Genomic DNA, 26,402 nt, shown 5'->3' on the forward strand with positions numbered 1-26,402 from the left:
TGATACATATTTAGGGCAAACACAATTTTCTGTTAAGTACCAGAAACTCATTTATTCAATACATATTTTCTTTAAAAGTTTTCAAGGTTTTCTGGAAAGATTCTATGACACTTTTCATTGCAGTGCTCACTTCTGATGTTGATGCTAGCATTTGTGCAGACATTACATGATGTTTTAAAATGTTAATTATTAGTTTGGATTTTTTTCCATGAATGTTTGGTACTAATATGGGGCAAGGGTCATTTAAGACAGGACTGAAGTACTTTGCCTTATTTGTCACTCATTAAATGTATATGCTTTCTTTTCATGAACATAATTCTTTTCGCAAATACTTTTTCATCTGCATTCCTTGCAAACATTAAGCGAGGGTCTCAAGGAGCTTTGGTTAGATGCTCACAATGTGTTTTGCTTGGACAGATAGGACAAACATAAAATTCGTAGGACTGTGTTGCTGGCCCACCACATGCTATATTGTAAAAAAATTCTATCTTTAGCCTCCCTGTTCCTGATACTTTTAGACATGAATTAGTATTATGTTTATAGAAGTTCTGAACTAATGTCTGTGAATATTTTCCCCAGAAATCCAGAAGGTGCAAACTTAAAGGCAAGCAGAGCCAAAGCAATTTCTATTTCTTCATTTGGTGAATATTTAGGAAAAATATTTAGGTATTTTAAGTTCTGCTCAGCAAGTTTCCCTTAATATCTCAGACTCTGCTATCCCTAATTGCTGGTGTCACTGCTTTTCCGCAGTAGTGTTCATGCCAGCAAAGGCTTGGAAAAGCCATCTGTAATTTAAAACTTTATTTTGAAATTCATTTCACAGGGTATACCTGGCAAGAAGTCAAAGTGCTTCATTGTGTGATCTTTCCACTCTCTGCACTACACAACATGGCTGTAGCTCTCCTAGCTCTCCTTTCAGTGGTTGGCTTCCCCCCCCAGATCTGTCTCCACATGATCTGACCTTTTTCATTCTGGGGTAGAAATGTGGAACTACAGTGTGAATATTAATTTAGCAATTGAACTGTGTTCTCCAGCTACAACCTTCTCTCTCAGATACAACAGGCAAAAAAGAATTTATTTAGAATCTGCTCGCGTCAGACTTGACACTTCATTGCACACCCTCGGAAGAAAACGTAAAACGGTAGTTCTTCTACTTAGCTCCTCCTGTTTCTCCCTAGTTTGGGGTAACATTAAAAGGAAGAAACTTGTGTATTGTTGATAACACACACAGAGTGACTTGGCCATTTTATGACCTTTAGGGAACATTCAATAGAAGAAACTTAATGGTTTTCACAGTGGCCTGTAGTGGTTTCTATCTATCGAATAGCCAATGTTAGGTGGAATGTCCCATGATTGTGTTGCTTAATGTTATTTGTAGATATCATTAAGCAAGAATAGTGTTTCTCTCTTTATAATCTTTGCATAACAAAGTCCCTGTGGAAGTGTTCCCAGCTGTTTTCTGGTCATTTTCAAAATTTCACACAGGTTTAATAATCTGTGGATTTTTTCAGACTATAACCTCTTTCTTCACTGATAACTTGAAAAAATGGTGACAAACACATGTTGCTCTTTGTAGACTTTAAATTGTACTGGGAAGAAGGAAAATCCTATATTGTGCATGCATTGGGAAAGTTGTCAATTATTAAGTGGAAGGAGGGCTACCCCTGGGTGTTTCTATTTGCCAAATTGCAGTAAGAGGTCTTTTTCTAAGGAAATACTAAACTGTTATGAGATGCTAATAGAGCATGCTTACAAGAACATGTATGAGAGTAAGTAGCAGCATGTCTGAGTTTTGTAGTGACAATGAAGCATGTAACGGTGCATTGCAGATGGCTTTCTCTTTGAAACCCTTTTCACAGTGCTGCTGCTCAACTTGGGACTTTAGCATGAATTCTTGTTCCCCAGTTAACTTCCCCCATCCTTCCAACCAGGACGATCCTGTGACCATTTTGCTTTCTTTTGTTGAGGAGGAGGAGGTGGAGAAGGAGTAATAATAATAATAATAATAATAATAATAATAATAATAATAATGGTGGTGGTGGTGGTGGTGGAGTTCTTGTTGTTGTTGTTATTATAGAAAGTGAACCTTAGGGAAACTACTCTGCAAGCTATACATTCAAGTTTTAGTAGTAAAAAAAAGTCCAAAATCTCACTTCTTAAGAATGTTATAAATTTATGGGTATCTATCTCCACATAACTCATTTAGTCAACCCTGAAAAGTAAAAAAAAAAAGAAAAAAAGGAAAAAAAAGAAAAGTTTATATCAGCTCTTAAAATCAGTGGAGATGTCTGAGCTCCTTACTGGAGGCAATTAATAAAAGTAGATTCCTTCATGTCAGGCATTTGGGTACTGAAGCTTTGTTGGCAATTATGAACCTCAAACTCTTTTATTACCCATTTAATCTTATACTTTAAATTGTTGTTTGTTTCCTGAGAGTCAAATTATAAGGGTACAAATTTTCAGGTGGGGATTCTTCATATATTGACCTAACTTTAAACTGTTAACAATATCTAAATAAAGAGAAGTGAAAAAAGTTTCACAAGAAGTGTGTGCAAGCAAGTGAAGAGAGGAATGGAAGAGACATGGCTCACTGAAATAGATACCCAAGATTTTATGGAATAGCCTGAAGCTGGTCATAATTTCAAATCCAGATGCAAGTTGCCTACTTACACCTACTTTGTCTGCAAATTCTTTAATTTTTAAAGGCAAATACAAGTATTCAAGTACAAATTACACAACCATTTCTTTGTTATTCTTTTTCATGTAAAAATGTAGCTTTTTTTAAAGGTATGGTGGATGACTCATCTTTTGAACAATTTAGACCTAATAGAAAGTAAGTAGAAGTAAGAAGAATGCTTGTGTAGAAGAATATTGAAGGAAAAAGCAAGACAGTGAAATACTTCAATTGTTTCTTCCTGTTGTTGAGTCTTCTGTTTCTAGACCTCAGCTGCACCAATATTTCCTCCAAGAAGTAGGAGACATAATGAATGTGTGTGGTTTTTCCAAAAATGAGTTTATTAAAAGAAAAAGGTCAACAGGGCTCCTCACAATTTGCAACTCCGATAAGCACAGAAGCAGTGTTCTGCCAAGCACTTACGAACACTACTGACTTCCCTTAAGTTCAGAAATTTTGCATGATGTCTATATTGATTGATTTATTTAAGTAAGGAAATACACAAGGGAGAGAAATGAATAATCTGATGATATGTTTTAGAGATTAGCATAGTGGAATTCTCTTGTAAAGATCAAATAGGGTCATACACACCCTCTAGTTTTGATTGCTGTATCACAGTGATCGATGCAGCAAGGCCATATCAGACCATTAAACATCTCGTGTTCCATGAGCCATTGCTAAATGCTTCAGAACAAGGTGCAAGATATCTGTAGACAATAAGAGTGGAGTATTAATCTTCCTAGCCTTCTTTTATAGCCTGCATCATGAAGATTTATATCCTTTTAAAACAAACAACAAAATCCCCCCTTTCCTATCTAAGTCCCTATCTTCTTGTTCTTGCAAAGAAATAAAATTTTTGTCTTCCGCACAGGATCAATTCTGTTAGATATTTAAGCTTTTCAAATGAAAATCTGTGTATGATTCTAGTACTATAACGAATCCTCTGGGCTTCAGTAGACTTCTTCCTGTGCTTACAGCTATGCATATGCATAAGGATCTTGATCCACTGGGACCTTAGCATCTAGAACAAAATTGACATCCAGCACCTAAATGGCATTTCCTAATGTTATCAAATTTTTGCAGATGAATGATTAGCAGAATCTTGTCAAACTGTATGATTCTGATGGTAAAGAAACAAATAAATACATCTCTACTTCATCTAACAAGTTTGCTATCCTTTGATCAGCTAGATGTGATCCATAAAATCAAATGGTTACTTAAAATTAGTCTTACCATAACTGAATTCTACCGTATTTATAGCAACTATATTCCAGTATTCTGCTTCTTAAAAATAAGTTTTTAAAATAAAAATAGTTTTGCATAAACTAATTAAATTGCTTTTCATTAACTAATAATTTCTCTAGAGAGTTTGTTATGAATTAAAATGTTTCTGACTCAAATCAGAATTTTAGGCAATGGCAAAAAAAAATACCTATGCATGTTCTATCAATTTGATCTATCTATCTAAGTTAACAATTCTTATGAGGAAAGTCTACTTAGGAAATATGCGTTTTTCTGTATCATGGCCAAAATAAAAGAGAGCGCTGTGCAAACAGTTGGTAACCTCAAATCTTGGTGTTACCAGCATCTATTCAGTGTCCATTTAATCATTTTTATTTTGTTAACGGGTTGACAATGCCATCAAATATTTCAACAGTTTATGTCTGACAATTCCATTGTGCAGCAGCATCTGCAAACAATTTGGGTATAATGACAGTCTACAACAGCTATTTCTAAAATTAGAGGAGTTAGGGGCATAAATATATTTCGTTTTTAGAATATGAGATAAATTTTTTCTTCAATATTTAAGCTATAGAGCATCATCTTTTTTCCGGTGCCTTTCTTCATCCATGTTACATAAAATCTTAGCAACAGTCAGTTAAAAAAACCCTAAAAATTTATCTTTTCCTCTGAAATACATGTTTCTAGACATGTCTTTTAAAAGAAAAAAAAAATGTAAAAGAATATTCAAAAAGTTATAAAAAGGTCTGGTTTTATTCTCTATGAATTAAAGAATAGCTTCACAACATTTACCACCATGTAATATATATGTAGATGTATAAATGTAAATATACACAGATTAATGAGATGGAGCAAAGCTCTGTTATTATGATTCAGCTCCTCAGATCTGCTTTCCCCCATCTTTGCTTTTGTATGTGCTATAGCTTTCTTAAATCCACCTAATTAATGGTTCTGCTGTTAGCTTCCTTAAAAAATTACTCTGCCAATAGATTTAAACATCACTGGAAATATCCTCTGTATTCTGCCTGTGTTCTTCTGTATTTCACTTAATTATGCTTACATATAGGAATGTGAATTACTGGAAACCTCCCGGTGTCTTTTGTTGTATTTATTCCTAAATATAGTAGCTTTCATACTCACTATGTAACGGAAAATTGACCAAAAAATGGACTTGGTGATTGGTGATTAGTTTTGTGATTTGCGACATTGCTGTTTTATATGAATGGACAAAAGATGTCATACCATCTCCCAAAGGGTGCAAAAGAGGAAGCAGTAGAATCTCTGTTACAGAGACCGGGAAAGAGTTGTGGAAAGTTTGAGTCAAATAAGAAGCCTGATTCAGAGCTGATGGTGATTTTTGATCTTTCAAATCATTGCTTTCCTCTTTAGGTGAAAGACCATCCTTTTTTTCCAAGTATAGGAGGTGAGATTCTTTCCTTTTACATCTATACCCATTAACTTTCTGTCTTAGTATCTACATAACAGTTTACTATATACTAAAAGTTTCACTTTAATAATAATGAAGCTACATATAGATGATTGGAGTTTTTAAAATACATTTTAAAGCAAACAAATAATGTATCTCTAAAAATATCTTTTAGCAATCTTCAGAGATATTCCCACCAGTCATTCTGAACTGTTTTGGGAGATAATAGGGTAACTAATGTTGTAAGCTTCTGTACAAATCTTGTTAATAGTGCTGTTTTTTCCTGTTTCTGCTGTAAGGTTATAAGACCCACACGTGTCAGGAAATACAACGTATGACTGAATATGCTGTATGGCAAATTTTCATGAAATGTATATTCTAAGCACAGAGCTGCAGAGACTATCTACTGACATAGAAATATGAAATTTAAAATATACTGTTTAAAGGAATTTCTATGGTAACCGTATTAGTTTAATTGGCTGTTAATCCTCTAGCATTTTTAGACCAGTGTCCTTATAGAGTGGTAACAAATTCTATCCATCCTCAGGCTTTGGAAATGCAGTCATCAACTCTAGAAAGGATTTGACTCGAGAAGTGGAGGTTTTAAACTAACTGGGAACAATGGACAGAAATCTCCATCTGCATTCATTCCCTGTCTAGTGTTTCGAGAAGTAGGATCAAAAACACAAACCAGAAAACACAGATGAGACAGGGTAGCATCTGTTTATCCTCGGAGCCTCCTGCTGTGGTTTCTGGTCATCTCTCTTGTCCTCAGTCTCTGTTTCTCATCTCTCATCTGGTTCTTGCAGAATGGACATTACTGCTATACTTATATTTAAAATCTAGATTTTAACATTTTAACAAACTTTTGGGGATAGGAAAGGGGGCTCTGGTTACAACAGGGAGAAACACAAAAGTAGAGCTTTCCTTCATTTTTTTCCCCTCCTTTTGCCTGTCAAGTTTATGATGTTGAAGTTCAGTAGGAAGGATCTGAATCTTCTTCATACCATTGGGCACTGGGGCAGAAAAATCCCTTAGGTTGAGCTCGACTGAGTTAGTCCCCTAGCTGTCAGTATTTCCTAAGCAAAGAAGTGCAGCTCCACATGCCAGGCTCTGAGGAGCCTCAGCTGGATTTCCTCTCTCGAGGGTCGATGCCTTCTCTTATTTGAGCACCCTCCAACAGGATCCAAAAGATCTCTGCCTTCCACTTCGAGTCCCTCAATGTGTAACGGGTTGGGCTTTTTTTTTCTCAGCAGTGTAATTTCAGGAAAGCTGAAGCTATTTTCAGACCTATGTGACTTTTCCTTAGTGCAGTAACCTTACTAAAATGTAAGTAATTGGAGTTTTATTGTTGTTATTTTGGCTTATTTACCAATTTACAGAGTATAAAATGCCAATCTGAAACATTTGTGGCATGGCCAAAATGCAAGTCAGCCCATAAAACTCTTGATCATTAGCTGATAAGAATGAAAGGAGTGGTTTATATGTTGTAGAAAAGGTACTATGAGTGGAAGGTCGCTTATTTGCATTCACATCGATACTTGAAAGGAAAAGTGTTTTTATATATTTAGAAACATTTGATTGACATTATCTAGAGGAAAGTTTTCTTTTATGATCTGGCCACACGATAGTGCTTTATGTGCAGTAGACAAATATGCAAGAGAGAACCATGTTTAACTTAAGGAGTAGTTTCTACAAGGCTTTGTCAGGGATCTGTTTGCTAATACTCATGGTTTACCTTAAGGTCATGAGTAGTCCCATTATTTTAAATGCTGTGTTGACCAAGGACAGAGAAGCTTTGCATGGTCAAACCTTCAGCATGCGTTACCTCATGCTGCTTTATTCCGTCATTTAAGATATTCACTAAGTTTTTCATTGACTTGATAGTATTATTGTTTGTTGATGACCATGTCTCCTTCCCACTAGTTTAGACTACAGGATTGTCAATAATCTGCAGAACTATTTGGATTTTAATAGCCTTTCATTGCCTTTTTGTTTCCCCTCAGGGAAATGAAAACAAAACAAAGCAAAATCCCATAAGCTCTTGTGCCTTAACACACTATCACTTAGGTATTTCTGTTGTCTTTTATATTGGGAATTTTAATGTTGTTTTTCATTGAGATTTACTTATTTTTTAAGGAAATCTGTAACCTTGTATTCATGTATCCTGGAAAACCAGTCTTTGCTACACTGGATTCAAATAGCTTATAGTCAACTTCCCAGTCATAATTTGCTCATCCATTTTAATAAATTAATGATCTCTCTCTCTTCTCCAGCATGAGTGCCCAAAGCTTAAGGGAAGAAAAAGCAGCTTTTCTAGGCAACTCTGTAGCCCTGTGTGCATGTTCCTCTGTTCTGTATTTGATACTCAACAGATATCTGGGGCACTTGAAATTGATTTTGAGTACCCTGAGACCTGATCTTGGATATGTCTGTCTTCTTATTTTCTTCTTCTCTTTGTAGTTCATTCTGCTTTCTTTTTTATTTTTCATACCTCCTACTGAAGTCACGGAATGGTTAGACTGACTATTACATTTCTAATGGATTAGCTGAGTACTGGAAAAGCCAGAGGATATTAGCCTTTTCACATTCAAATGTGTCATATACAATATATGTGGTTCTATGAATATTTAATTTGAGTGAAAGGCCTGTCTGAGTATGATTTCACTGAGTAAGAAATTGGTTTTCATTTCTGGATTTCCTGGCTATCCAGTTTGCTTCTTTGCTTTTTAAAATGTTCACTGAACATTTTCAGCCAAACTGAAACCTTTGGTGAATCCTGATCCCAGTAACAGAATTCATATTGAGTTTTTGTTTTCATTTTAAAAGAGAATTTTGTCCGTTCGATTTATTTGACATTTGCTTCCTCCTCCCGTGTTCCCTTAGTTGGATCTTTAGGGGCTGTGTTGTCTGTAATGTCCCTCAAGCGATCAGACATGTTGGCACTTAACAGACAATGAGAGTTCAGGCGTGATATTGAAAAAAAGTAAGCTATAATTTTCCCTATATTACTTAATTCCATAAGAAATGGTGTTGAGCTTCAGATTGTTATGCTGGAAATTATAACTCCATGGTCAGAGAAAGCAAGCTGTTTTATTGTCAAGGGAGCAGGAGCTTGTTCCCCAATCAGCAATAAAACAATTTATGGGAGGAGTATTTGTTTCTCTAGCACAAAATAAAAACTGTTTGCAGGATATTGTAGCTAACGACAGGATGGATAAATCATGCACCTGCAGAAGTCCTGGTATACAATAGATACAACATTGTGGGAAAGAAATCATAGCTTTGATAAATGTCCTAATCCCACAGTGAGGTTTACAAAAGCATGCAGGTCCATCCACAGGAGTTAGCTGTAGAGTGGTACATTGGGTAGCTTTGCAGGATTTATAGAATTCTTCCCAGTGGCCAAATTAATTTCATAACCGCATTGCATTCGGTAAAGTAAGCATTTTGTGGATGTGAAGACTTGTAATATGCGTGTGATGCTGGAATCAATGCTTTGCCTACTGCAGCTGAGGAAAGAAATCTGACTTTTTCTGATTTAGTAGAATTGTAGAAGTGATGTTGTGCCATGGACATTTTTTTGGTTGTTCATAAGCATCCCTCTTCCCTGGTATACGAGTCTGGATTGGTCTCACTGGTTAATGTTGCAGACTTGCTTAAATTGTCAGCCAGCTGTTACTCTTGGGATTACCTAAAAAAAGTTGCACATTGCAGATCTAGTGTGAGGAAAATCATTTTGTATCCAAGACAGTGGTTGATTCATTGTTCAGGGAGTAATTTAATATACATGTAGTAAACAGACACATCAGAAAAAAACATTAAGATACTGCAGAACACAGTGAAACGTACCTTTGGGTACTGTAAAAGGGGAAGGAATTCAAGTGTTAATGAAATAATTATTTTTCTCCGCGAACTATCAAAAAATAATGAGTTTCACAAAAGATGTTAGCCGTCTGTAAAAAGTTCCAATTTAGCAGACAGGTAAATGCTAAAATCAGTCATTAATCAGTAAAGCTCCTGAACTTGTGTTTCAGTCAGTGGTACATAGGTCCACATAAAAAAAAATAAGATGTAGGTAAAAGTGGTTTGTTGACTTACAGCCAAACTAGTACAAGAGCCCTCTGTACCTGGGAATGTGATCCTAGGAAATGCCCTTATCACATGTTAAATTTTTTTTTCAATTTTTGCAGCATCCCTTTGTGTCCTGTATTTTACCAAGGGAATACTGCAAGTCCCAAATACTGCTATGTAGTTTGCAGAAAAGACTTTGAGTGGCAACTGTCATACATAAGAGAGGAATTCTTAGACCTTGTAAAAATTCTACTCCAAAGATTTGCCAAGATCAGAGACTTAATACGATATGTCTTGTACGTAATCAACGACTTAAGATTAATGTTTACCATTAGACTGTCTTATCTGGCACAAATCCTCCCCTTCAGGGTCTTTGCCTCTGTGACTTGCATGCTCTCCAGCTCCTGGTGGAAGAACATCCTTTTCTCCAGTCACTCTGTACAGATGAGCTGTGTGTGCATTCATAGGAGTATTGGATTGAGTGATTGTTTCATATGGGTGACTTCTTTAGAAATCAGAACTATGCAGCACATGTAGGTCATCTGTGGTGGGGTCTTAACCAGTGCTATCTTGCCAGAATTTACTGGAAACACTCAGATCATGCTCATCTTGGGTTAACGTAATGCTTCACTACTTTAAATTGTAACTTTGGTGTTGTAAAAAAGGCTGGAGTAAATTTAACAGATGCCAGTGTGTTTTATTTTCAGAAAATAATTACTTAATGACCTACCATTACAGGGTCATATTCAATGTCCTTCTGAGGTTGTTATGACTTAAATTTCTCACAATAGATTGACTAAACAATATTCTGAAGAGGGGAAACTTTGACATTTTCCATGCCCTTACTCCTTTCAAAGTGAAGGAGGAGGGAGGAGGAGGGGACTTGGAGTCAAGATATTCACTGAGTTAAAAACTAAATTAAAGGTTTAAACCAGACCAATAAGGATCCCATGTAACAACATACCTTTTAAACCTGGTTTACTTTTTATAAATAACCTAACAAAGATAAAGAAACAAAAAAAAAATCCCTTGGAAAGTCTCCCTTCACTTTTCCTTCTGTGGAAGGAAGACATACAAATGAGCAGTCTAGGAGCACGAGTATCCCCATTCCCTATGGCTGGGTACAACACAGGTTACAAAACCAATGCAAGTTTCTGTTATGCATGCAAAATTCTTTTTCTTATTCCGGAGAAACCAGTTTGAAGCACAAGAGCATTTCTTGTGACTTTTACTTGGTCTTTGCACTGAGCTTGCCTGCTGAGATACTGGTGGTAGTAATGCTTTTCAGGAGGTGCATGTGTGCAGAAGTTGACTGAAACCCAGCGGTCTCTTGCCTAGAGAACCATCAGGTAACAACAAGTTTTGATTACACTCAGGTCTTCCACACAGGTCACCAAGAGACTTTAAGGCTTTAATCTGAACTGTCACTGGCCTGTCTGTTGTTGCTAATTCTTTGCCCCTTGGCACTGATGTGGATGATAAGATGGCAGAAGACCAGGCTCTTCATGGCCTCTTCCTCAAACCGTGAAGGCCTTCATTTTTCAGCTCCCCTGCTCACTCTCTGTAACTACAAGAGCAATGTTTCATACTTTGCCCAGGAAAAAAATGCTCTTAGGATTCAAGTAACAGTTAAAAGTACAGCATGAATTACAGTGCTGAGTCACTGGAAATGACAGTAATTCTAACCAGCAAAGTGTGAAAACCATATATACTTTGTTTTCAAGGCGTAACTTGGGGGAAAAAATAACAATGAGTGGCAGACTCTTTTTCTAGAATACTTTCCTCAAGAATTATTTAGATAATGTGGGATCTATCCTAAAAAGTCTCTCAACTTCGCATTCCTATTGGGCCCCTGCTCTAAGTGATTCAGCTGTGCTAGTTGTGTCCTTTGCCCTGTTTGTAGGGAGCCTGCTAAGCATAGGTAGCCCATGGAGAGCATTCCTCTCCTGCCCACCAGGAGGGGGCAGATAGGCTGCACACCCTGGCTTTTGGCATGACATGGGCTAGTGTTCGGTGCTCTTGGATCCACTGGGTGAGCTACAGCCTTACATGTATGCCGAGATATGAAATACAGCCTCATCATTTCTCTGTGGTTTCAGTGGAATGCCATTTCTCTTAGTTTATCCTGTTTTTCCAGGTACAGCGTATTGAGTTTCAATCCCATGCCTGGAAAAACAATGTTTCTCTTAAATTTGGTCATGTCTCTGAAGTTTTTTCATAAAGGTTATGAGACAAACTTGATAAACTCGAAATCTGCAGTGGCCAAATATTAAGAGCTCAGTTCTTACTGGAACAGATGCAATCTGGTTCTAGACTGTAAAAGATTTGCAAGCTATAGTGAAAAATTATGTTGGGAAAAGTAGCAGCACAGAAGTCCTCTTTCCTGCTATTAAAAAAAATAATCTGCAATATCTTCCATGTTTAGTTTTCATAACAACCCAAAAAGAAAAAAACACCCTCACTCTTCAGTTTCACAATTACCACAATCTTTAAGGTCTCTCAGGTGGATTTTGTGATGAACTACCTTCAGATTTGGTTTGCCAGTTTCATATTTTCTGTGAGCACGAAAACAAATGTATCATTTTAGCTCATGCAATAATGTTCCAGGGCAGCTATTTTCATTTCTGACTTTTCCAGGTTATAGGAAAACTTTGATTTCTATGGGAACGGTAGTATTTTGTAAAGCATCCAAACTTTTAAGAGCATAGGACTGTGCTTTGCATCATGGTCTGATCCAAATACAGGCATATAGAGTTCCTGCAAGAAGTACTTCCAGAATGGCAGTTTCTCTACTTGGCCTTTCCCAACTCCTGTAATCATTTAGATATCCCCCTATCCCCTTGAAGGGATAGGGGGAAGACCCCCTATCCCCTTGAAGGGATAGGGGGAAGAGGGTGGTCACCCTTTCAAACACAATCCCTTTCACAAAAAAAACCCAGAAGATGCAGCTGAAGACAGAACTACTCTGTAATCAAAATCCAAGAGACTGGAGACAGCTCAAATTGTGTGGGCTAAGAAAATGACATCATAGCTCTGTGAAGTTGCTTTTAAAAGATGAGGTAGTGGGAGGCTGAATTCAGATGTTGTTTACACCTCTTTAATCCCACTTGTCTTTTTTTTTTTTTTTTAAAGTCAATGCAAGTAGAGGTAACATAGAGCAGAATATTTGAGCCTCTCTCTTCTTCAGGAGTGCCAAAGCCAATAATAATTACAGCCCTTTGGAATAGTTGACAGAAGGGTGTCTGATAGATGTAGCCAGTCTTGCATTTGATGTGATGTAGATTTTCAGAATTAGCACATGTTTTTCCTGTTAGTTTACTGCATGATGACGCTGTATTGCAAAAGAGTGGAAAGCATGGGTGTGATTACATGAAGACTAAGTCTACATCAGAACTATTCATGTTGCTTAATGTCCTAGTCAAATGGTGTGCTTTATTCACATACAAATAGGAAGGGATGGCTGCTAGTTCTTACATCTACTATAAACTGCTTTAAAAGTTGGAAATGTTGCACCAATAAGAAATTTTGCCACCATTTAACATTTGCACAGTGCTTTGAAGATAAAAAGTGCTCCATAAATACTATGTTCTATTTTTGACACTGTTAAACTTCACACATCAGCTATTAAAAGAACTAAGAACTGAAAGCAGTTAAGCTCAAGAAATGTAATAATACTAATAGTACTTTGCACTTCACTCATGCTTATGTCCAAAAATGTTTAAAACTTTTACAAACATGAGAAAAACGTTAGCCTAGAAGTTTTAAAATAAGATTATCCTTACTTATAAGCCAGAGAAATTAAGACACAGGAAAAAAAAGGGTTGTATTTTAAAATACACTTAGACATTTAAATTTTACTGATCTCAATTGTAGATTGCATCAGACCGTTAGGGTATAAAGGTACTGGAGTGACTTATTCAAGGAAAAGAAAATTCTCCCCTAGCTTTGTAATATTTATTGTTTCTGGTAAGACATAGCAAGGAGGGCAACAGTTCTTTTTTGTTGTAATCTGATAATTTTCTGCAGAAGTTTTCTAAGAAAAGCTGATCAGGTTGTCCAGGAGTGGCAGCGATGGTCTACCATTGACAACCTAAGAGATATAAATAAGACAGGGTTATAGGGAGAGGTGATACCTTTTATTGGAGTCATCAATAGAGTTAGGGGGAAACAGATGCACTTTCAGATCCTGAATAAAAGCTTGTGTGCCACAAGACCTGACAGTTTGTGGTTGGTTGACCTTTGCTGGTTGCCAGACACCCACCCAGCCGCTCTTTCACTCCCCCTCCTCAACAAAACAAGGGCAGAAAATAAGACGGAAAAGCTCATGGGTCAAGATAAAGGCGGGGAAATCACTGAGCAATTACTGTCACAGGCAAAACCAGACTCAACTGGGGAAAATTAATTTATTGCCAGTTAAAGTCAGTTTGGATAGTGGGAAGCCAGGACAAATTAAGACAATACCTCCCCCTCACCCCTTTTTCCCAGGCTCAGCTTCACCCCTCCGTTCCTGACCCTGTGCCCGCTCCCCACTCTTACTGGCACAGGGGGATGGGGAATAACAGCTCCTCTCTCCTGCTCCTCGCGCTTTTCCACTGCTCCAGCATGGGCCGCAGTTCCTTCAGGACATATCCACGTCCTCCAGCATGGGGTCCTCCACGGATCCTGTCCTGGAGTACCTGCTCCAGGCGGGCTCTCCAGGGGCTGCAGGGGAGCCTCCTCACCCTCCTCCTGCTCTCCCCTGGGTGCTCACAGTGACGTTTCTCACTTTTTTCCTCACTCCCAGGCAGCGCTTTGCCCTTTCTTAAATACGTTTTCCCAGAGGCGCCACCGTCTTGGCTAAGGGGCTCAGCTGTGCCCTGCGATGGGTTGGTTGGAGCCGGCTGGAACCGGCTCTTTCTGGCATGGGGCAGCCCCGGCCTCTCCGCACAGAGGCCGCCCCACACCCCATGCTGCCAGCGCCTGGGCACCTGCCCCCAGGGCACCATCCTGCCCTCCCAGCTCCACCAGCTGGCCCAGCGCCTTTCCCACAGGCACCTCTGTGCTGAGCTGGGAAGGCTGCAGAGATGTGCAGCGTTTTGTTGTTCAGAGGACACCTTGTATTCAACACGTCGACTTTTGGGGTCCCTGATCTCATGTCTTAGCTCCCCAACCGCCCTGGGTTGGAGCCGTGAGGTGACCAGGCTGTCCCTGGACTTGGTGGCTGGCGGTGCAGGTGTCTCTTTTCTCTGGCTGACACCTCGATAGCTTCAAGATTTCAAAGGCAATTATCCTGGGAGTGACTTTGTGTATTGGCTTGTGTTTTGTTTTGTTTTTTTTGTGGAGGTAAGTCAGCAGAAAGAGAGAAGTTTTTATCGGGTCAGAAATAGTAACCTCTCTACAAAGCCGTTCAGAGCAGAGGGCCCTCCTCGCAGGGGCCTCCCTCCCCCGGCCGCAGGGCTGCGCTGAGGGGGAGATGGGGTCTCGCTCCCCCCTGCATCCCAAGTGAGCTGCACGGGCAGGACACCCCGCGCATCCTTGACCGTCTGAATGGTTCGCCGTTTCTTACGGCCCCCCGTGAGGTGGGAGCTGGGTGGAGGAGCAAAAAGGGGGCAGAGGGGCTCATCTCTGTGCCTGGATTTAGCGTTGGGGCTGAACCGTGCCTCCAGCATGGTGGCAGACACGGGAAGGCATTCTGTGTAGCGCACAAGCACGAAACAAAACTTCAGCATCTGAGCCAGGCTGTTTAAAAAACAGGCTTATTATTGCTCCTGTTCTCTAATACAGGAACAGGTATTGTGCTCGTCTGTGTAGTACTAATAGCACATCTCTCCTTGCTGTAGCTAAGTTCGCTCCCATAGCGAAAATAATCAGGTAACAATTATGACAGCTGACAATGCATCTTCACATCCCATCAGCCACAGATATTTTCCACTGGTCCATACAATGCAGACCCATCAGAAATAATAGGCAAGAGTGAAGCTATTGTTAGGGTACAGCAGCTCAATATTCACAGAATATTCAGTCGGGGATGAACTCCTCAAGAGGAGTTAATAAGCAGCCACACTTGAATACCTGATGTTTATAAAGGGGAGAAACGTACACGAAGTACATCATGGCTAAAAACCTACTTGATCTGTCCAAAACAAAACCTAGCCTTCATCTCTCATGTAGAAGCAAGTCTACCAGGGCCCAGAAAGAGAGATTTGTCTTTGAGGAGCGATCTGAAAGATAAGTAATACGTCAAAGGAAAGAAAATGCAGTTTCTGCTCCTTGGGGAAAGAGGGTAAAGGGGGAAGGAAAAAAAAAGAAAAAAAAAAAGAAAAAAAAAACTTTAAAACCCTTCAGTTTTTCTAGCTGTAGCCATAGCCTCTTTCCTTTGATTTGTCATGATTTAAATTCATACAAAAAGATTTATTTCAAACAAGCCCCTTTAACTGTAGGGGCAGATTTTTTTTTTCCTAAAGCCTTTTGTAAGAACAAAGTAACCACTTGTCACACACGGTGACTAATGAGAGTTTAGTGTGGGTTTTAGTGTTCATTCATACGCTTTGTGTTCAGCTAGTCATAAGTTAAATCTTTAGAAATCACACTGCAGGAATCCTTGGCTTAGGGGTGGGGGCGGGAGGCGAATCTGTCGAGATATTGAGAATTGGTGAGCGGAAACTGCTCTTTTCAGGCTTCCTAATCGGCGGCGCAGGAAATAAACACATGCAGGAAGTCGTGTGGCCTTTTCTTGAACTTAAAGTTTATACAGCAATTGATAACCAAGGAAAACTTTGTGTACTTAAACTTTTTAAAATTAAATGAAATAAAGAGGGCATGTTCAGCCTAATGCCAGCGCGGCCTGTAGTTTCTGCAACCAGCTTATCTAAATACAGTATTAAAAATCGGAAAGATTATACAGGGAATATGTTTTTATAGTTAGAATGTGTCCTTGAAACATTTTTGTATCCCTTCTCTCCATCCCCTTTTCCTTCTATTTCACTAATCTTCTCCCAGTGAAACTGAGCTGAAGCATTGAAATGAAACTGAAAGTCATGTTTATGAAGCTGTTTTCTCTGCTTCTGCATCAGGCTCTGCTCTTTCATCCTTTCCCTGACCTTCTCATTTATCTTGTAAGCACTTCGGGGTATGGATGGTCTTGGACCGTATGAAACACCTTGTTCGATGGTGGCCCATATTGATATTTGGTTAATGCTACACATATCGTGCATAAAAGTTGTCTCTGAAAGGAGGGTAAAAATAAATGAAACGTCATTCTTGACTGTAACTTTTAAAATTGATAGCGTTGATTTACTAACAGGGACATTTATAAGCATTTCTAAGAAATATTATTTGTGTTCGTATTTCTCAAGCTTTCACTGTATTACTAAGGTCACTGTGAATTTAATGTTTTAAAAGAACAGTTTCAGGTTCATAATAATTACAATTAGTTGGTGTAAATTTGCATGGGATATTGAGAACACCTTTGCCAATAAAAAGCAAGCAAGCAAAACCCAAATGCAGAACAGAATATGGAGGAAAAAGTACATTTGCATGTCTTTGAAGACCAACATAAGTATCTGCTAAAAATGCATCCACTTCTAATGCATCTTCTACTCTTTTTGATTTTTTTTCCCCCTGCCCTAATAAACCACCCCTATCAGTGCAATCATTTATTAGGAATATTTTTTTTTTAAATGAGGACTAGAAACAGAAAACTGCAGTTAAAGTAAAATGAGAGGAAGTCAGAAAGAATGAAAGTGAATTACACATCCATAGTCTGGGTTACTTTCAGATGAAGTTATTGAATTAACTTTAAAAAAAGAGATTTAATATTTTGTTGGGTTTTTTTCTTCTGCAGTGTAAGTAATTAAAAAAAGTCATGAAGTTTCATAGTCTGTTTAGAAGGTTACATATTTGAAATGTCGGGGTGCCGTTCTGATGGCTTAGCCTTACCTAGCCACTAGCTGGGATTTCAAGACTTCAAGAAATACATCTAAACATTGGCCCCAAACAGCCATTTACTGTAAAATGGACATAGCTGATCAGGAGCTCAATAAATGTCAATATTTAGTTCATTATAATAAATAAATATGGAAGTTTCAACTATTAATCTTGCAGGATTGCACCCTCTACACTTTTTCAGAACATTGCCTTACCTCTATCACTTATCCATTGCCCATTTGATTTACATCCCAGCCTGAAGTCTAACAGTCATCAGTCTTTCTTTTGGGCATTACAGTGACATAGTTGTTTCACTGATATCTTTGAAGGAATAATTTTTTTGCTTTTCACAGTTCCTTATAGGAAACATTCAGGTTTGTTCCAGACTGTGTGGTAGTATGTATATGCACAATGATGATATGTAACTGCATTGTTTGTATTCTACCCTAAAAGCTATTTTTACGTTGCATTTCTTTCTTTTTTGATAGTCCAGCTCCACAGTGAGAACGTACCAAAACAGTAAATCAAGAGTGACCATGAGCCCTGGCTTTAGCTCCCAGTGGAATAGCAGCCAACCTGCTTGGAATACATACACCTTTCCAAGAGCAAGCTTGCACTACCAGTCCCATGCTAGCTACACCTACTGTGCTGGACATCCTGCTGTAAGTAATTATAACCTTTTTTGCAGTTACCTGAATGAGCTGTATGATTCCTTGGGAGGTGGAGGCGCTCGGGGGCTGATGGTTCAGCACACTTTGCCAGCGCTCTTTGTGTCCCACAGCAGTCAGGACAGCTCATGTGTACTAACCGTAACTCTAGAAAATATTAGAATGAGTCTAAGACGTAAGCAAATGTGAAAGTTTCATGGCTCAGTAGAAATACATATATTTTTGTACATTTAGCAATCCTTCTCCTCACATGAAATTACTGTTGTGTGCCTGGGTTTCAATGTCAGGGATGTGGGCTGGAAAGCAGTATTACTGATGGCTTCTTTTCTGTTTCTAGTGAGTCTGTTAGATGAATGAATTATTCTTCCTATTTCAGAGATTTTAAATTGTATGGATGAGTCAGTGAAGGAGGGCATCTCTTCTGATCATTAGATCTGTTAATACTCACTACTTTATCATTAATGTGATCAGTAGTGAACATGCAATCTTGTTGCTAGGCAAAGACTACCGGTCGTCTGTGATTTGCATGAACTGGTAGCCAAAAAGAATGGGGAGAGGGTCTCACTGTTGTTGTATGTTTTAATATGACAACAATGAAAGGGTCACAACTGAAGTCTGATGGTGGTTCTTGTCATATTGGTGTAGCAGACTGCTTATAGCAGAGCCTTTCGTTCTTTTAGTTTCTGATTTTGAAAGACTCTGAGAGACTTAACTGGGGAACACCTCAGTAGTGTAAGCAATCTTCCTTCTTTTCCCACTCTACATTTTGTTGTTTTAATGTTTGGATTTGAACATAGCTTTGGATATCGTTAGAACTTCTTAAAGGACATACTATCTTGACATCCTGTCATGTGTAATGTATGTAATGAAGTTTTGTCATCCTATAGTGAATTCCAGTAGGAAAACAGGGAAAAGTGCAGCTTTTACTACAGAGGGGAAATTGTGCTATGCAATCTTGTTGCAAGATCTTTGTGATTTGATTTAGATCTGCTATCTTACCTGCCAACAGACTGTTGGCCAGAAGTTTGGGTTAGGAATTGTCTCAAGAATTAACATGGTAATTGAAATAAAGGAGGGGAATAAATTTGTAAAATACTATCTCTTTTCTGAGGTGGTGAGATCTCAGAGTGAATTAAACATCTCTATGGATTCTGCTGTTTGCTCAATTCCATTATGGTGTCATTGAAAATGACAAAAACTGTTGTGAAGGAAAAAAGGTATTTGGCACAGATATTTTCCTTTTTTAGAATGATGGCTCAAAAAGAATCCCTGTACAGCTTAATTTAACTTAAACTGTGGGTAGTCAAGTCATTAACTGCTCCTTAACTTTGATCATTTAGAATAAACACTACCCTCCCTGTGAGTCAAACTTTGACTCTACATAGCAACAGAGTGAAAAGAAAGTTATACTGCCAGTAAGATGGTTTAAAAATGGAGACATCTTTGTATCCATATGATACAAACTAAAATGTCAGTCAAGGCATGGCAGTCTTTTTTAGGCTAATTCCACAGTTTCTCTTTTCCTTTGTTTAGACTAAAGCTGATGGTACCTCGATCAGTACGGTTGGAAAAGACCTGTAAGATCATCGAGTCCAACCTGGGGGGGGGGGGGGGGGGGGGGAAACACACAACCACAAAACCCACGCCACACAACAACAATAACAAGCCACAACCCACCCAACACCACACAGCACCATGTCCATCAAGCTACATCCCACAATGCCACATCCACACGCTCCTTGAATACCTCCAGGGAGGGTGACTCTACCACCTCCCTGGGCAGCCTATTCCAGTGTTTCACCACTCTCTCAGTGAAGAACTTTTTCCTAATGTCTAGCCTGAACCTCCCCTGTCGCAACTTGAGGCCATTTCCTCTAGTCCTGTCACTAGTCACTTGGGAGAAGAGACCAACACCCACCTCTCTGCAACCCCCTTTCAGGTAGTTGTAGAGAGCGATAAGGTCTCCCCTCAGCCTCCTCTTCTCCAGGCTAAACAACCCCAGCTCGCTCAGCCGCTCCTCATAAGACTTGTGTTCCAGACCCCTCACCAGCTTCGTCGCCCTTCTCTGGACAGTAGTCAATATGTAGTCATTGGAAATGATACTTCAATCTGGAAGTCAATTTAGCTGATTGCTGGGAAGTAGAGATTTCAGAATAGCCAGAGTTGCATAAACCTTTGTGCAGATGAGAAATGCCAAAACCAAGTAGATAAGTACAAGATAAATAACTAAATTGTTTGATTAGTCCTGCCCTCAGGGTCCCTGGGTTCAACTGTTTAGAAAACTTGGCACATTTCTTGGCTCCTGCTCATCTTAGGAGCTCTGCTGCAGTGCTACTCAGCAGACAACTGGACTGATTTCCTAGGCTGGTGGTAAGAAGCTGTAACAGGTTAGCTGCCGTTGCAGTGCCTACCACTATGATCGCATACTTTTTCCATACCTTCCCTACTTCTGAATGCTCTGAGGGTGAGGCCGTAAGCAGGGCCCAGGCAAGGCACTCAAGCAAACTCAGCTCCTCCCTTCTGCAGCATCAAATGAGGGTCAAGTTTTCCAAGAGAAAACAATGCCTTAATATTTGCTTGAATATCTGTTGCAGTGTATATGAAAAAGTTAGGATTAGTCTGGTCCCTGTTTCTAACTTAGATTTGTTTAATCTGGGCTCAAATCAACATTGCTATGGCAAATGACAACAATAAAACCTGGATACGGAGGAGCTCGTTTATTCGTGAATCTTCCCAGTGTAACATGCTCAACTGGGTATCTACTATACTTCAGAGGATTTTATTTGCCCTCGTCTGACACAGGTTCCCCAGAACAAGCTGTAGGTTTTATTGGTGTATGAAGCTGTTTCTGCAAAACCTCCCACATGGAATATGTCTAGAGATAATTGCAGTTTCTTGACGCTTTGGAGGCTAACAAACTTACGAGCGCTTTGCAAGTTCAAGGCAGACAAATGTCAGGGAGTTGGATCTGGCCTTGAAGTACTTAAAGATATCAGTCCTTGGAGAGAGAGCCAGAAGAAAAGCTTTGGATTTCTCTACTGTTTGGAGAAAAGCTGAAAGAGACAAAAAAGATTCATGTTAATTGGGCCAAATGTAACTCAAAAGAAAAAAAAAAAAATCCTTTAATTAATTTTTTTTCTAAATGAAAGAAAATATATCATACAAAGTGCAGTGTTAAGAGACCCTTATGACTGGCTTGTGCTGAGAAATGTGTCTGAGCCAAAGGTGGGGGTTCTATTTTATTTTATCTGAGAGCACTTTCTGCATCTCTCCTCCATAGAGCAGCAATCGTTGATTAAAGCAGTCTTTTCACCCTAGGAAAGAAAAGAATAGGAAGTTGGTTTAAACAGAGTAATTTTTCAGCTCTTGGAGTTATCTAAGGGGAAAAAAGACTGCATATCATCACAGTCAACAGTGCAATGCAGTTTTTGAAAAAAAGAGAAGATGCTAACTTCTCCTAGCTGTACTGGGAGGCAGGATACCCTGTAGGATCTGTGTATACTAATATGAGTGATAATGTGGTAGATGGCCCTTACAAATTATATGACAACTTGTTTTTGATATTAGGGGCTAGAAATTCCCCTGGCATTCACATGCAGAGGCTTGCAGCCAGAGAATACAGCATGTAGTGCTCAGAATAGGAGGAGACACATAGCCACCTAACATGCTTTTCCCTTGAACTTTATTCACACAAGCAAGATAAAAAAATAGTCAAAGTAATTCTGATTATCCCCACTGGGCAAGATAGGAATAGTCCTTTGAGCACTTTCACATCTGTGCAGGTTTTCTACCCATGCTTTTTCCAGTGTCTCAAAGGCTCACTTAGTTTCTCTTTCCCCACATTTTGCTGGAAGGACGATAGAATTTCAGCAGATCTTAGGAAATCTTGCCCAGTGAATTAACTCTAAGAAATGACTACTTAGATAGTCCTGTAATTTTGAAGAAGTACATGTGTGAATTGGGCAAACAAAACACAGATTTCATCTACTTTTGACTATTTCAGTTGAAATTGTAAGGGAGTCTCATGTCTTTCTTGAATATTCATGTAGCAGTCACAGATATCTGCCACGCTCACTTATGTAGAAGTCAGTCCTTACTTGTGAAGGAATTTGTCAATGTGATGTGCTTTGATGAAGCACACAGTACTGTTGCAGACTGAGTTACCCTGCAGGGTTTGAAACCTTTGTTGTAGGCCCATGGGACGATGAATTTAGTTGCATGTATTAATTTCTTCATGTGCATACATCTCTGTAGCATATGTGACATCTTTGTATTCCTTATCTAGATATGCAACTCAGCATATGTGAGACTTTCCACTAGAATCTATTCTGCACTCTAACGGGATTTGATCATGCTCCACTAGATCAGTGACAGCCTTCAAAGCATGATTGGTTAAATCTGTAAAGTTATTATTTGGAGCTCTACAGATAATGTTTATAAGCTGTTACATCTGAGAAGTCATATGTGGATCAGACAATCAGTTTGCTTAGCAGTATTTTCATTCCCATTCCAACAGTCTGTCCCCAGACTTCTTTCTGCTAACTTCTTTAAATGCATGATTGCTTCTGAAATTATGCTGTTAGTGGTAATGTGCAAAGCAAAATTCAAAAAAAAGTGACACAGAGCTTTACGAGATGCTACTGGCCTTCTTTCACTCACTTCTCTGAGCCCTAGTAGGAACTCAAATCTTTAATCTTAGGAATCTTAGGACCCAGTAGAAGGAGCTGTAGCTCTCTTTGCACTTTCCCCTGACAATTCTTGGACAGAAAAGCAGAAGGGGAGCAAGGCTATCACTGTAGGCAACATTAATGGAAGGTCCTACTCACTGTCAGCATGACTATGCAGAGTCCATTGCACAAATTTCCAGTGGCAGGTAGGTAACTCTCATTGCTGATGACAGAACTGCAGGACTGCAATATTGCACAGCTGTAATGCTTTATGTAAACTGACTGTTTTGATCATTACCACACAAATTGGATTAACATCTGTACTGAGCTCTCTATGATTGACTTTTTTAACAATTTATTTTGTATACATTTATAAAATAAGAAAACCTGCCATTTTTATGTGATTAGATAATACAATGTTTAGGGACCACCTGGGAATGTAAGAAGCAATTATTAATTTGTATGTATACACATATATATCTACTGACTAAATTATTAGTTTGTGTATATCTATTTCTGTACACAGATGAAGGTTTTGGCTAAAATCCTTGCAGAATGACATACAAAAGTTCTCAGTGCAGGGCTGGTCTTGGGTGTTGCTCTCTAGCCTTTTAATGTGATTTCATCATCTGAAATGTAAACCTAGTTAAGGAACACATTTTTGCAAGAAGTGTAATATCCTCCTCTAAATCAGTTCTATAGCACAGAAATAAGACTGACAGAAGCAATATACTAATATATGCCAAATTCTTAAGATAAACCATAAATTATGTGACCATACACTATAATACAAAGATAATGTTTTAAGAAGCAAATTTTCTTAAATCCAGGGAGTGTTCAATACACATAGTATGGGTGTCCTATTCAAAACAGGCCTTTATTTCTCCAGAAATATAAGTAGAACAGATCAGCACTCCAATTTATTTTTTTTTAATACCAAGATCTTTGCAGTGAATAATTTTGTGGCACCTCTTACTAGAGAGTGAGACAGTCCTAAGAGTTAAATGCTCATGCAGTATAACACTGTCCTCTGTCACCACTAATTTCCAAGATACGTGTTTAAACAGAAGCTGTCACTTTCTGATCTGGCTTGAGCCTCCTGCCTGATTCATTTTGTAATGTCACGAACAGTGGATTGTGGATTCATGGAATAGAGCTGGTCTGATTAGAGACAAAGAAACTTCCTTTTACACATGCATATCCTTATAATCAGCAATGATGGGGAAGGAAATAAATAGTACAGTAGGCATGAATTGGAAATGCCTCTCTAAGAACCTCTCAATTTCACTTGAAGTTCTGAAATCTTGTTTTTCTCTGTCCTTAGTGTTAACCCTTTCTTACCTTCAAGGGCTTTTCATGTGAGATTGATCTCTACCATTCTTCAGCCAGTATTTATTTGATGCTACAGGCCAATGTCATTATAGTAGCCTCAGGTATAAAGAATGGAAATGGGTCCAATGAATCATACACTGTTGAAAGACCATTGAACAAAATGTCTGCTACATGACGCTTTGGTCACAGTATTACAGTATATAAAGTGTAAGGGATGTATTTTGATCCTCTAAAGATGGTGATCACTTTACAGAGCACTGTCCCAGCTTCAGCAGCCCATTAGTTAATCTGGGGACAGCTCAAGTGTGGGCTGGAGAGAGGCGGGAAAGAGAGTTCCCAACCAGGAGAAAAAAAAGGCATATCACCAGAAGCTATTTTTTGTAATTGCTGATATGTTCCTTATGAAATACTGCAAGAAGAAATGAGGGAGCAAATGAAAGAGGCAGTCATTAAAGTGAGAATGAAAAGGATCACATCTCTGTTGCTGGGTGTCAGTTGTGGTATAAGAGAAAAGCTGTGCTGGGTAGGAGGAAAGTAAATGAAGAATTGTGGAAAAAGGAATATTTTTAATTGACAAGATGTTGTAGCTATCAGGTGCAATGAGTAGCTTAGTGATGAAGTGCAAATCCATATGCTAACTGCTGACATAAATTATTTATTCTGTTTATCTATTACCTCCATCTACAGGAACAGAGCCTCAAAAACATGAACTTATTAGGCCGCAAACGTAAAACACATTTTCACTGTCGCTCAGCTTCTTTGGGGAGGAGAGGGTGGAAATTTCAAACCCCCAAACAAATATGTCTCTTAATTAACTTTTCTCACCATCTGTGCTTACTTATAGCTGAGGCAAGCGGTACCAGTGACTTGTGAGATTGCTTTCAATGTTGCCTCTTTAGGCCAGCTTTTCAAAGCAGCAATCACATGCAGTTAATTCCGATCAGATCAGCTTATCAGCTGGGTTCATTGTAGCGCTTTCATAATCATTTGTGTGTGACAGCCCATTAAAACTTGGCTAGGCCTTTAAAAAAAAAAATCACAAAATCCACAAATGTGTTTTACATTCACCCTTTGAGGTATCCAGTGTATTTGTTTTGTGTATTAGTCTTTGAAATTGAACTTCTGCGAAGGGTTGTAGGGAAAAGTCACCAGTAATATATATGACTTTAGCCAAAGTAGTGTACTGTATTTTACCTCAAAGAGTAATTTTATTTAAAAATATATATATATGACGCTCTGATAATTGTGTTAAATACTGTCTATGGCTCCACTTGGGTCCTGCAAAGGTACAATGCTGCAGGTGCAGCCTGCCAGACCTGGGAGGGCTAATGTCGAGTGTGTGAAAGGCCACTGCCCGTGGGTGGTTCAGGCTGACCAAGTGAGGTTTTCCTTTCTGGAGAACTTTTGGTGGATGGCAATTACAGTCTGAAGTTGATTGCCCTGGTCAGAAATGGCAGGGCTTCTCAGAGTGTAGAGCACTGATAACGTAAAATGTTTCAACTGACTTGCAAGAAATATTTTTCAAAAAGTCTGGGGAAATGGAGAAGTTCCACCTAAATTTAAGTTTGCAGTTGTTTGGTTTTAGAATTCTGATTTTTATGTGTGAATGTTGTTTTAATGTTATTTTTTCCTGTATCTGCTACGCATTTACACATGACATATATTATGTCTTGTTATTCTTTCTCAACAGGTTAATTAAAGAATGTTTTGGATTTATATTTGTTGATGCCATTTATAGATTTGTCTCTAGCTTGTATTTTAAGAGAAAAAATTCAAATTGTCCACAAAAACCACAGGACAAAATATTTTTTTCTGAACTATTAATATTAGCAAGATTGGAAAAAATCCTTTGTATGTAACTCTTGTACACTTATTTTCAATAAGAAAGATTTATTTGTGAAAAATATAATTGAAATCTTTGAAATTACCAAAAAATACATACAGATATATATCCACAGTATTGGTAAAATATGTACTGCTGAAAAGTTTCTCGCCACCTCTTAGTGCTAATAAGGTCAACTGTTTTGAAGATGGGAACTTTTTGTTTACAAAAAGGCTCTATAGCAATCTTCTTGCTGATTCTACATTTTTATTCTTGTGTACTGAAGTGGCAGATACATGCAGAAAAAAGGTATTTTTGAATAGACTTGAAAAATACAAACCAGATGCGACCTTTTTTCTTTTTTTTTTTTTTGAAAGAAGAGAAGAAAATTCCCTAAATTTAGACTGTAAAATAGACTTGTAGGAGGCAGTAAATACAGATCTCAGTAAACGTCTATAATTTACAGCTACAGATATATATCTACCTATACATATCTCTACATGTATTTGTGTCTGCATTCATATATGTGTTTATATATATATATGTGTGTGTTTCTATATATATATGTACATACATGCTTCTAATGTTTATT

At 38.4% G+C, this 26,402-nt stretch overlaps 1 protein-coding gene across 1 annotated transcript in view; it reads left to right on the plus strand.

Moving 5' to 3' along the window:
- Positions 1–26,402, plus strand: part of RBMS3 (RNA binding motif single stranded interacting protein 3) — a 714,416-nt gene that overhangs the window by 206,075 nt on the left and 481,939 nt on the right. The window contains exon 3 of the mRNA XM_059818611.1: positions 17,810–17,983. Within this exon, the coding sequence (XP_059674594.1) occupies positions 17,810–17,983 (174 nt within the window). The remainder of the gene's footprint in view (positions 1–17,809; positions 17,984–26,402) is intronic.

This window comes from Gavia stellata, chromosome 6 (assembly GCF_030936135.1).
Source record: "Gavia stellata isolate bGavSte3 chromosome 6, bGavSte3.hap2, whole genome shotgun sequence".
NCBI lineage: Eukaryota > Metazoa > Chordata > Aves > Gaviiformes > Gaviidae > Gavia > Gavia stellata.